Source organism: Moschus berezovskii, chromosome 28 (assembly GCF_049115385.1).
Source record: "Moschus berezovskii isolate FMDL1 chromosome 28, NW_MosBer_1.0, whole genome shotgun sequence".
NCBI lineage: Eukaryota > Metazoa > Chordata > Mammalia > Artiodactyla > Moschidae > Moschus > Moschus berezovskii.
The window spans coordinates 3,249,013-3,261,679 of record NC_142487.1 but is presented as its reverse complement, the minus strand read 5'-3'; the positions used below and the strand labels follow the sequence as shown (position 1 = coordinate 3,261,679).

Here is a 12,667-nt window from a genome sequence, read left to right as displayed (position 1 = left end):
GTCAAAACAATAAACTCAAAGCAAATCACATCCCTAGGGGAACTGCAGATATTAGTGCCACCATCAGACTTAAAAAAGGTGGAGACAGTGATTCTTGTCACCCCTCTATTGAACTTGCTCTTTAGCCTGCAAAGGTAGGTGCCTCTTGTGTATTATGACAAAATTAACCAGGTGGTGACTGAATTGTAGCTACTGTTTTAGATGTGGTCTGTAGTGGAGCATACCATTGTGTAACTCCAGCTATTGCTGATCTACAAAGAGCTTTTTTCTCGGTACCATTTGACAAGCATCATTGCAAACACATTGCTCATATCCAGCAGGAGCAGCTGCACCCCTTTCATGTCTTTCTTCAGGGCTATGTAAAGTCTACTGCTCTCTGTCATAATCTAGTTTATAGAGACCTTGATTGTCTCACTATCTTACAGAGAATATCATGCTGGTCCACTACAATAATGTCATTACATTAACTTGATTTGGAGGGTCAGAAGTGCTAAGAACCCTAGATGCCTTAGTAAGACACATGCTTACCAGTGGATAGCAGATAATCTCTAGGAAAATTTACATCTTATCACTTTAATGAAGTTGCCAGGAGTCTAGTAGTCTGGGGCACATCAGAATATCCTGTCTAAAATATAAGGCAAATTGTACCTTTAGCTGCTAGAAAATATGGAGGAACACTTGAGCGTTTTTGTCTTTTAGACAAGATATATCACTTTTATATTGCTTTGTATAAGCTAGTCTTGAGTAGTTCCTAAAACAAGGGAAAACGCTGCAAGGCAAGCTTCTCTGTCATGTGGGCCATATGACCCAGCAAAGCCTGTGTTGTCACATGTTTCTCACAGACTGTCATACAACATGGATCCTCTGTCAGATGTTAACGGTAGAATCCCAGTGCCAAACTCTGAGGGTTTAGTTCAAAATAAGTCCTCTTCTGTTGGTAAATATTTTTCCTTTTGAGAAATAGCTTCTGCTTTCTCCTGAGTTGTGGTTGAAATGAAATGCTTGACCACAGAACGCAAACTGAGGCATATGCTTTCAACATGTGACCAACATATGGTGCTCCCATACTCAACAGGTTCAGGAACCAAGGTGTCAACTGGCTTTATTCATTTTTATACTATAAAATAACCATCCTGGAAAAACTGTTTTTGATTCCCATTTCTACACCTGTGTGTTTTATTGGTTGAAAGAATTTATTTTTCAAGTGAGGAATGTTTCCACCAGAGAATACAAAAATATCTGAATTGGAGGTTGAGACAGACACTTGAACACTTGGGGTTTTTCAAGACTGAAGACAAAAGGAGAAGGGGACGACAGAGGATGAGATGGTTGGATGGCATCACCAACTCAACAGACATGAGTCTGAGCAACCTTCGGGAGATAGCAAAGGACAGAGAAACCCGGCATGCTGCCGTTCATGGGGTCACAAGGAGTCGGACACAACTTAGCCACTGATCAACAACAAATTGACAGGCACAGAAGAGGGTTACTGTGTTGACTGAGTCATGGGTTCCACATGGATTACCAAGTGGAAATGGGATTCTTGCTGCAGAAAAGGTTAAGGAAGAACTGCGTTTGGAATCAAGAGATTCTTTGAGGCATATTTCAAAATAGTGCACATAAATTCTAGTAAAATTTAATGGTAGACTACATGCATTAGGGCTCTCCAGAGAAACAGAGCCAATAGGATGTATATATATGTAAACACACACACACACATAGCCCAATTCTCAGGGGTGTGGTGGGTCAAAGAATCTGCCTGTCAATGCAGGAGACACGGGTTTGATTCCTGGATTGGGAAAATCCCCTGCAGAAGGAAATGGCAACCCACTCTAGTATTCCTGCCTGGAAAATCCCATGGACAGGAGAGACTGGTGGGCTACAGTCCATGGGATTGCAAACAGTTTGACACGACTGAGAGGCTGAACACACATACACACACACTTGTCTTCATATAGACAACATATACAAAAATGTAAAGTATATTATTACCATATGACAATGTATAATAAAAATACACATCTTTATAATAAAGAGACCAATTATGAGGAATTGGCTCATGGATTATGGAGGCTGAGGAGCCCAGAGATCTTCAGACAGCAAGCTGGAGATTCAGGACAGTTAATACATTCAGTCTGAGTCCAAAGGCTTGAGAACTAGGAAAGTTGATGATATGTGTCAGGTCCAGTTTAAAAGTCCACAGACTCAAAACTGAAGAGAAGTTGATGTTTCGGGCTAAGTCCAAGGACCAGGAAAAAAAACAACAACAACAAACCAATGTCATAGCTGAAAGTAGTAAGGCAAAAGGAGTTCCCTCTTATTCAGACCTCTTATTCAGACTTCTTGTTCTATTTAGGTCTTCAATTGTTTAAAAGAGACCCACTCACATTAGGGAGGGAAGTCTGCTTAATTCAGTCTGCTGATTCAAATGTTAGTCTTATCTGGACACACGTCATAGAGACAATCACAATAATGTTTGATCAAATGTCTTGGTCCCCTGTCAACAGTCAAGTTGACACATGAAATTATCACAATAAAATGACCCCCTAAGGACTGAGAGTAAAGTCCTTCAAAAATGAATACTTGAACCACCTGCCAGATATGGGACTACAGTAAGTTGACGTGTTGGCAGAGGGAAAAGGAAATATGAACTGTGTAATGGAAAGAGGGGAGTTATAAACATCAACTATGGTCTTGTGACCAGTAACAGAAATGAGGACAGTAACAGCTATGCTTATTTTCATCCTTGCTTGTTGCATTAATTTCTAAGGGATGCCATAAGAAAGTATCACAAACTTGGTAGATTAAAACAACAGGAATTTATTTTTTCACAGTTCTGGAGGCTAGAAGGTGTTTTCAGGGCTCTGCTCTCTCTTTGAAGGCAGTATGGAAGAATCTTTGCTGGCTTCTTCCTGGTGGCTGGCAGCCTTTGACCTTCTTGTCTTACAGGGGCATCACTGCATTCAACCTCTGCGTCTCTTGTCACAAGGTCTTCTTCCCCGTACATCTGTGTGTCCATATCTTCTTTTCTTTCCTTTTGTAAGGACACCAGTCATTGGATTCAGGGCCCACTCTATTCTAGTATGACTTAATCTTAACTTGATTACATCTATGAACACTCTTTTTTTCAAATAAGATTGTTTCACAGGCATCAGGGGTTATCTTTTTGGAGGACATAGTTCAGACATAGTTCAACACTTACATATGAAGCCAATTATTTTCCTCCTTCTCATTTCCCAGACTATTTTTTTTAATTGAAGTCTAATTGCCATGCAACATTATATTAGTTTCAGGTGTACAACCTAGCGATTTGATATTTGTAGATAGTGCAATATGTGCTAAGTTGCTTCACTCATGTCTGACTCTTTGTGACCCTATGGATTGTAGCCCTCCAGGTTCCTCTGTCCATGGGATTCTCCAGGCAAGAATACTGGAGTGGGTTGCCATGCCCTCCTCCAGAGGATCTTCTCGACCCAGGGATTGAACCTAGGTCTCTTGATTCTCCTGTATTGGCAGGCGGGTTCTACTAGCGCCACCTGGAAAGCTCATATGGTGCAAAATGACCATCAAAGTAAGTTAACATGTAACTGTCACCACCCAGCTACAGTTTTCTTGTGATGAGCACTTTTGAGATCTACTCTCTTAGCAATTTCAAATAAGCAACACGGTATTTAAAACATTAAAAAAATTTAGTTATTTTTGGCTGCGCTGGGTCATTGCTGCTGCGTGTGAGCTTTCTCCTGTTGTGGTCTGAGGGCTTTTCATTGAGGTGGCTTCTCTTGCTGAGGCGCATGGGATCTAGGATGCATGAAGGCTTCAGCAGTGGTGGCTCAAGGGCCCAGTTGCCCTGAGACGTGTGGGATTCTCCCAGGCCAGCAATCAAACCCGTGTTCTCTGCACTGGCAGGTGCACTCTTAACCACTGCACTGCCAGTGAAGCCTACAATATGGTATTAAACCATAGTTGTTATGCTTGTACATTACATCCCCATGACATTTATTGGAAGTATGTACCTTTGACCTCTTTACCCAATACACCCACCTTCCAATCACTGTTTCTGCCAACCTCCAATTTATTTTCTGTAACTATGAGAACTTGTTTTTCTTCTTCTTTTTTTTTTTTAATTCCATATATAAGTGAGATCATATATTATTTGTCTTTCTGTTTATTTAATTTAGCATCATGTTCTCAAGGTCCATCCTTGTTGTAAATGGCAACAATTTTATTCTTTCTATGGTTGAATACTATACCATTGTGTGTGTGTATACACATATCACATTTTCTTTATCCATTCCTCCATTAATTGACCTTGTGCTGTGTTTTATTGCACAATTGCACAGACGACTGAGTGACTAAGTTCAGCACATGTTGTATTGTTGGGTCTATGTGCTAAGCTGTGTCCAACTCTGTGACCTTATGGACTTTAGCCCTCCAGGCTCCTCTGTTTATGGAATTCTCCAGGTAAGAATACTGGAGTGGGTTGCCATTTCCTCCCCCAGGGGATCTTCCTGACCCAGGGATCAAACCCCAGTGTCTTATGTCTCTTGTCTTGGCAGGTGGATTCTTTATCACTAGTGCCACCTGGGAAGCGTTGGTGGTTGTCTGAGTCTTCTTTTCTCTTGGTCTGTCTAGGAAAATGTGAATTTCATTGGTGGTTGTTTACATTAAAATGTAGGTTACAGGGTATCTAAGAGGAACTGGCTGAACTGGAATTAATATCTCTCAGATACAAATATGGCAATAGACGGGAATTTGTGTCTTCTCTTCTTGGGGGAGAGAGAGATGGTGCAGGTATCTTCATGTTCAATAGAATAGTTGCATCCTGTTAGGCAGATGCTTGATGTCACTTCTTTGTTACCTGTAAGTATTTAAGTACAATAGAGTGAGAATGGTGCTGAGTACCCCAGAGGGTAGACTATTCCTATTAACTTGTGAGAGATCACTGATGAAAGAAATCATTTTGGTTTCTTGCTTCTGAGATGGAACTTACAGCAGCTTCTGGGTGCCTACTCAAGCAGGGAGGTTTCAGGGGTTGTAACAGCAGAGTGTGCCTTGCACTCATGGAGCTCTGACTTTGGCAGTGGCAGTGACAACGACAGATGACTTTGGGCTCCTGGTCTCCTGCAGTTTCAGTGAGCGTGGGCCCCTGACTTCCTGCAAGATAGCAGTTGTTTCAACACCAATAGCTTCAATGGCACAGTGGTCATGGGTCCTTGGTAACATTATTTTCTCTTCTAGTCCTGAGGGATAGTGTTCTCCAGTATTTTCTAATCTCATCTTGCTTCTATATCCCTTTGAAAACTTTTGCAAACAACTGATTACATTCATTAAATTCCTTGTTTGAGTATTTAGCATGTGTTTTCCTAAGTGGACACTAGCTGATACACTTTTCTTCTTGGGCACCCAACTAAGCTACATTTTTCCTCCCTTTAAGTTACATGTGGCTGATTTCTAGGCCATGGTATATAACTGAGTGATATATGCTGTTTGGGTCCAAGACTTTTGAAAAGTGAGTATGCAACCTTCTCTACTTTTCCTCCACTTTCTTAAGTGCGACATAGATAACTTTAGGGGATGGTGGAATAACAGAATAAGTCTCTGGATGGCCATGTGGAGGAAAGCATTAGGCTATTATATGAATGGGAAACAAAAATTGTATTTGAACCTTTAAGTGCTTTGGTGAGAGCAGATGGTGTTACTCTAGCTGATAAAGTTATTCTCCAAATATTATACATTTTTGCTGACTATAAAGCAGCCAAAAATGCATTCATAGTAATAGAGTAGTAGGTGAACAGCAAAATTACTACATTTCTGGAACAAGGATTTATTTTATCTTACTTTTGGCTGGAATAAAAATTGTACTATTTTTGAATACCCCTAAATGTTTCTGAACAAATGGGAAGATAAGCCTACATATGTGCAAAATGACTGGCATATTTGGAGATGTGCATATGTTCTAAACATGACAGACACATGTATGACACAGTGTTTTCCGAAATGCGGTGTAACTACTAACTTAAACATCTAGGGATGCAGAAAATGATCCCCTGGTGTGAAAGAAAGTATGAAAACTTTCCTATTTATTTGGTATCTTATCCTCTTATAATTTCTGAGTATGTTACATAACATGTAACATGCTACTGTATATGTAAGTTATACAGTAATAATCATACATATTGGAAGTACATGTTCAAAAATTTTGCACTGAAAAGGATGCGTGAACAAAAATATTTAGAGACCATTGGCAAACTTAATTTATTTAAGGGCCTTGAAGTAGTCCTAGTGACATGATAATGTTATAAATTCACAGTGTACTTAATAAGGTAATAGATGTATAGGAGAGTGTTTAATATATACAAATTCATCTAGTATTACATGGGTTATAGCTTTTGCTTTTTTCTTAACTTTCTCTGAAATCCTGGATGAGTTACTTAATTAGTGCTGGTCTCATTTCTTCTTATCAAATATGGGGATTAGGTTAATTTGATTAACTGTGCTCAGTGGTACTCCAAAAGTTTTGATGAGTTTCTATAGAGCTCCTGCAAAGGTAGGAGGCAGGGAAGACTACAGGAAGACTATAGACAAGAGTTTCAGCCTTGCTGTATTACTTCATCTAGGGTACTTAGCTCCCATTATAGGTCATTAAGTACACGGTAAGAACAGACGATCTGTCAAGCGGCAGGGAAGGGATGGAGGAAGAAAGGAAAACCGTTGGGCTATATCACTTCTTAACATCCGTTTCCATTTTAAGGGCAAAAAAATTCAAAACTGTTTTAACTAATCTCTGGTATTGAGAATAAATGCCTATCTAAATATTACATGATGTCCTCATAAGTATCTTCCCTGGTGGCTCACACAGAAAAGCGTCTGCCTACAAAGCGGGAGACACGGGTTGGATCCCTGGGTTGGGAAGATCCTCTGGAGAAGGAAATGGCAACCCACTCCAGTACTCTTGCCTGGAAAATCCATGGATGGAGGAGGGTGGTAGGCTACAGTCCATGGGATCACAAAGAGTCAGATACGACTGAGTGATTTCACTTTCATAAATATAAAACTCCTGGGTGAGATAAACACAACCAAACATATGGAAAGTCATTATCAATATACCTGGCTTGATGTAAAATGCAAGGTTGTGCTATTAAGAGTCTTAGCATCTCAGCTGGCTTTTTCTTGAGTTAGCTTACTTTACAAAGTCAACCACAGTATAACTTGTGCTGTGGCTATATTTTTTTCTAAAATCTTTTAATCAACTTATTAATGCATGTCATGTGATCAATTTAACGGTTAACAAGTAAAGAAGGAAACCAGTAATGATCCCAAGAGAGGAGAGTTGGCAGAGAGAGAATAGCACATTTAACACTTTCAGGATGAAAACGCTTTAAAATAGACTAGATATTAGGCTGGTCTATTTTGAACAAATACTTCAACTGTTAATTTTCTAAAATAAGCTCTGTTTGGTCTTTGGGATTCCATATTGGTATTGTCCTGTTTTGAACATGAAAAAGTAAGAATATTTATTTTGCTACATTACTATTCATTGGTTATACTTTACATCTCATTATTTGATTTGGTCGGAATACTCCTTGCGTCCTTGACTCTCAGGAAAAGCGACAGCAGGCTGACTTCACATCCGTGCTGGGCTTGAACCACTTATTTTAAATCCCATACACCATAATGTCATTTAAGTAAAAGTAGCCAGAAACCACTCTTACAGCCCTCTTATTTTGCTGACTGGGGGCCGAATTATGTAATGGATAGGGGTTGTTACATTGGGCAAGGTGCTTGTAAACTCTTTCCAGGAACTTGTGCTGTTTGGGGTCTACTTACCCCTCTGACTCCGTATAAAGGTAAGACATATGTCATTCGGAACCATTCTGGTCAGTTTAGAAACACACCAGTATTTACCCATGGTGGTCTGAAATGCTTTCAGTTTACATAAACAGAAATACAGGTCGCCCTTAATCTGTGTCATAATCTGTCCTATTCCTCGCCCTGTAAAGAGGAAGACTAAAATGTTCAGTTCAGTCACTCAGTAGTGTCTGACTCTTCGCGACCCCATGAATCACAGCACACCAGGCCACCCTGTCCATCACCAACTCCCAGAGTTTACCCAAACTCATGTCCATCGAGTCGGTGATGCCATCCAGCCATCTCATCCTCTGTTGTCCCCTTCTCCTCCTGCCCCCAATCCCTCCCAGCATCAGGGTCTTTTCCAATGAGTCAACTCTTCGCATGAGGTGGCCAAAGTATTGGAGTTTCAGCTTTAGCATCAGTCCTTCCAATGAACACCCAGGATTGATCTCCTTTAGGATGGACTGGTTGGATCTCCTTGCAGTCCAAGAGACTCTCAAGAATCTTCTCCAACACCACAGTTCAAAAGCATCAATTCTCCAGCGCTCAGACTTCTTCACAGTCCAACTCTCACATCCATACATGACCACTGGAAAAACCATAGCCTTGACTAGATGGACCTTTGTTGGCAAAGTAATGTCTCTGCTTTTTAATATGCTGTCTAGGTTGGTCATAACTTTCCTTCCAAGGAGTAAGCGTCTTTTAATTTCATGGCTGCAATCAGCATCTGCAGTGATTTTGGAGCCCCCAAAAATAAAGTCTGACACTGTTTCCACTGTTTCCCCATCTATTTCCCATGAAGTGATGGGACCAGATGCTATGATCTTTGTTTTCTGAATGTTGAGCTTTAAGCCAACTTTTTCACGCTCCTCTTTCACTTTCATCAAGAGGCTCTTTAGTTCCTCTTCACTTTCTGACATAAGGGTGGTGTCATCTGCATATCTGAGGTTATTGATATTTCTCCGGCAATCTTGATTCCAGCTTGTGCTTCATCCAGCCCAGCGTTTCTCATGATGTACTCTGCATATAAGTTAAATAAGCAGGGTGCAATATACAGCCTTGACATACTTGGAACCAGTTTCCTATTTGGAACCAGTCTGTTGTTCCATGTCCAATTCTAACTGTTGCTTCCTGACCTGCATGTAGGTTTCTCAAGAGGCAGGTCAGGTGGTCTGGTATTCCCATCTCTTTCAGAATTTTCCACAGTTTATTGTGATCCACACAGTCAAAGACTTTGGCATAGTCAATAAAGCAGAAATAGATGTTTTTCTGGAACTCTTGCTTTTTTGATGATCCAGCAGATGTTGGCAATTTGATCTCTGGTTCCTCTGCCTTTTCTAAAACTAGCTTGAACGTCTGGAAGTTCACGGTTCACATATTGCTGAAGCCTGGCTTGGAGAATTTTGAGTATTACTTTATTAGCATGAGATGAGTGCTATTGTGTTGTAGTTTGAGCATTCTTTGGCATTGCCTTTCTTTGGGATTGGAATGAAAATTGACCTTTTCCAGTCCTGTGGCCACTGCTGAGTTTTCCAAATTTGCTGGCATATTGAGTGCAGCACTTTCACAGCATCATCTTTTAGGACTTGAAATAGCTCAACTGGAATTCCATCACCTCCACTAGCTTTGTTCATAGTGATACTTTCTAAGGCCCACTTGACTTCACATTCCAAGATGTCTGGCTCCAGGTGAGTGATCACACCATTGTGATTATCTGGGTCGTGAAGATCTTTTTTGGACAGTTCTTCTGTGTATTCTTGCCACCTCTTCTTAATATCTTCTGCTTCTGTTAGGTCCATAGCATTTCTGTCCTTTATCGAGCCCATTTTTGCATGAAATGTTCCCTTGGTATCTCTAATTTTCTTGAAGAGATCTCTAGTCTTTCCTATTCTGTTGTTTTCCTCTATTTCTTTGCACTGATGGCTGAGGAAGGCTTTCTTATCTCTCCTTGCTATTCTTTGGAACTCTGCATTCAGATGCTTACATCTTTCCTTTTCTCCTTTGCTTTTCGCTTCTCTTCTTTTCACAGCTATTTGTAAGGCCTCCCCAGACAGCCATTTTGCTTTCTTGCATTTCTTTTCCATGGGGATGGTCTTGATCCCTGTCTCCTGTACAATGTCAGGAACCTCCGTCCATAGTTCATCAGGCACTCTGTCTATCAGATCTAGTGGTATGTAATCCCAAATCCACACGGAGTAGAGGGACCCCGTTTCAGCAGCCCGGGCGACATCCAGAGCCTCACTTCCTCCAGGCTCACTTCCAAGCTGTCCAGACGGAGTTCCCTGCCCCGCCCCTCCCCTCACAGCCAATGGGACACGCCGCACCCCCGGGGTCCGGCGCAACCACGGGTAGCCGCCTCTCCTTTGCCCCAGACTGGGGCGGGGCGCCTACCCCTCCCTGCTCCAGGCTGCGCGCATGCGCACTCTCACAGGGCCGGGGCGTGACGCTCAGGGCTGGGTTTTCCTCCCCTTCCTTCCCCGATCTAGTCGCTCGACTCTCGCAAAGCCGTCTAGCGCAGTGTTACTGAGGGTCCGTTTCCAAGTCCCTCAGAGGACGTGCTGCCCTGGCCTAGGGTGCGCCAGTACCCGGATGTGGAGCCGCTCTCGCCCCGCGGGGACTCTGTGGCGGGGCGGAGCGCGGCGGCGCGCGCGGGGGCAGAGAGAAGGGGGCCCCTGGGCCCGGGCGCTCGCCGGACGCCGGGAGGTACCATCGCCGCCCGCGGGGGAGGAGGCGGCGCCGGCGCTCGGGCGTCCACCCCGGGGCGAGGGCCCGGGGGAGAAGACAGGCAGGCAGTTAAGCGTGCTCCCGGCCGCCCGCGCCGTCTCCCCCGGGCGAGCCTCCCCCGGCCGCCTCCGCTCCCCGCGCTCCCGGTCGGGGGAGAGCGTGGTTTCCTGGCGGCCGTCGCTGTAGCCCGGCCGCGGAGCCCGGAGGAAGCGGGGGAGTCCCCGCCCACGGCCCCCTCCGCTCTGCCCGCCCGCCGCCGCCGCCGCCTCGGCCTCCGCGCCGCTGCAGGCCGGCCTCCAGTCCGAGCGCGGGGCGCGGCGGCGGCGGCGGCGGCTGGGGAGCGGCTGCAGCTTCGGCGGGGACCGCGCCGCCGCCCCCGTGAGTTATTCCCACGTCCCCCGGGGCTCGCTGCCGCCCCCGCCGGCGCCGAGAGTCCGGCCCGGGCCCAACTCCCTTACGGGCCCCCCGGCGGCGGCGGCGGCGGAGCCCGCGGCTCGGGCCCCGATGAGTAACTCCAGGAATAACCGGGTGATGGTGGAAGGGGTCGGGGCCCGCGTAGTGCGCGGCCCGGACTGGAAGTGGGGGAAGCAGGACGGCGGCGAGGGCCATGTGGGCACGGTCCGGAGCTTCGAGAGCCCCGAGGAGGTGGTAGTGGTGTGGGACAACGGCACGGCCGCCAACTACCGCTGCTCCGGGGCCTACGACCTGCGCATCCTGGACAGCGCGCCCACGGGTAAGGGCGGCGCTCGGGGCTCGGGGCCTGCGCGTGGAGCAGGGGCGTCGCGGGGTGGGCCGGGGGGCATCGGGCGGCCTGGGCGAAGCCCCGCGGTCCAGCGCCTCCCCCGCCGCTCCCGGCCGGAGGGAGAGGTTAGGGAAAGAGCCAGAGGGAATTTTAGGTTCCTTACCTGGTAAACACAAACTTAAGAGAAAAAAAAGACTCCCCTGCTTCCCTTTTCTCCGCCCAGTCCCCAAGGGAAATGATGGCTGCACCAGTACAGGGATGCTTTCAAGCCTGGAAGGCACAAAGCATCGGGAAGACAACAGACCCCTCCCCTCCTCTTCCAGGGAAGGGATCTGGAGAGGCCTGTCCAATAAGCCGTTGAAATAATCATCTGCCGAGTGTTAAGTGTCTGAAGGGAGGCTTGCCTTGCCATATGGTGTTTCGTTGGCCGGTAACAATTGCCGAGGGGCCATTGGTACCTCGGTTTTGTTGCGATTCCCTTTCTTCCTCCACTGACATGCAGAAAGACTTGGGAGTTCAGTAGCTGAATGCCACTTGATACCCTGTGGACTGATTTTTCATCTTAATTGTTTCGTTGTGTATCTTTATAGCAATAGAAGGAAAAACAGTCTCAATATTGAACCCTTTCTTTGTGTTAAATACTCTCTCAAGTGGAAGATAGGCATAGGGGTCACCTGGTATCTTTTAACGTCTCAGTTCATCTGTAAGGTTAAGGCAGAGACTTATCCAGTAAAAGGCTCTGAGTCATTGACCTTCTCAATTCACCAAATTTCAGGGAACTGTTAGTTACTGACTCTAGAATTTTTCTATAATGTGCTCACCTGAAAGCTTGCTCTCAGAATAATTTAATCGAATTCATTTTCAGTAGATTTATCCTTGGGGCCCTGTTCAGTAGGAAATAGTTTCAGATTTCATATTTGATAGTTTTCAGCATGCTTTAGCTTATTCTAAAGCTTTATGATTGAGTTTGGCAAAACCTAACAGATCCTGAAATGGGTACATAGTTATTGTTAGCAGCCAATAGAAAGGAAATTAACACAAAGGCAATTCAGTTATTGAATAGATAATGCCTAGAATTGTGTTTCTTAGCTGGTTATTTAAATGTTGCAGAAGATTTATGTCCAGAGCCAAAAGAAAAGATTTCCCAGTACAGGAAGGCTCACCAGTGTGTTTTACAGAATACTCATTGCAAGCATATGTAAATATCGATGTATTGTAAATCTGCAACCTTTTTAAAACAGTGTTAAGAAACTACTGTATTATTCTCTTCTGTACTTCTGCTTCTTAATAGTATCTATTATTGATTGTTATACTGTCAATATGTTGATTGTTATACTATGCTAAGTTGAT

At 44.4% G+C, this 12,667-nt stretch overlaps 1 protein-coding gene across 1 annotated transcript in view; it reads left to right on the top strand.

Moving 5' to 3' along the window:
• Window positions 1-10,934: 10,934 nt before the first annotated feature.
• MIB1 (MIB E3 ubiquitin protein ligase 1) overlaps window positions 10,935-12,667 on the top strand; it is a 98,931-nt gene continuing 97,198 nt past the window's right edge. Inside the window, exon 1 of the mRNA XM_055417110.2 lies at window positions 10,935-11,308. Within this exon, the coding sequence (XP_055273085.1) occupies window positions 11,080-11,308 (229 nt within the window). The 5' untranslated portion in view covers window positions 10,935-11,079. The remainder of the gene's footprint in view (window positions 11,309-12,667) is intronic.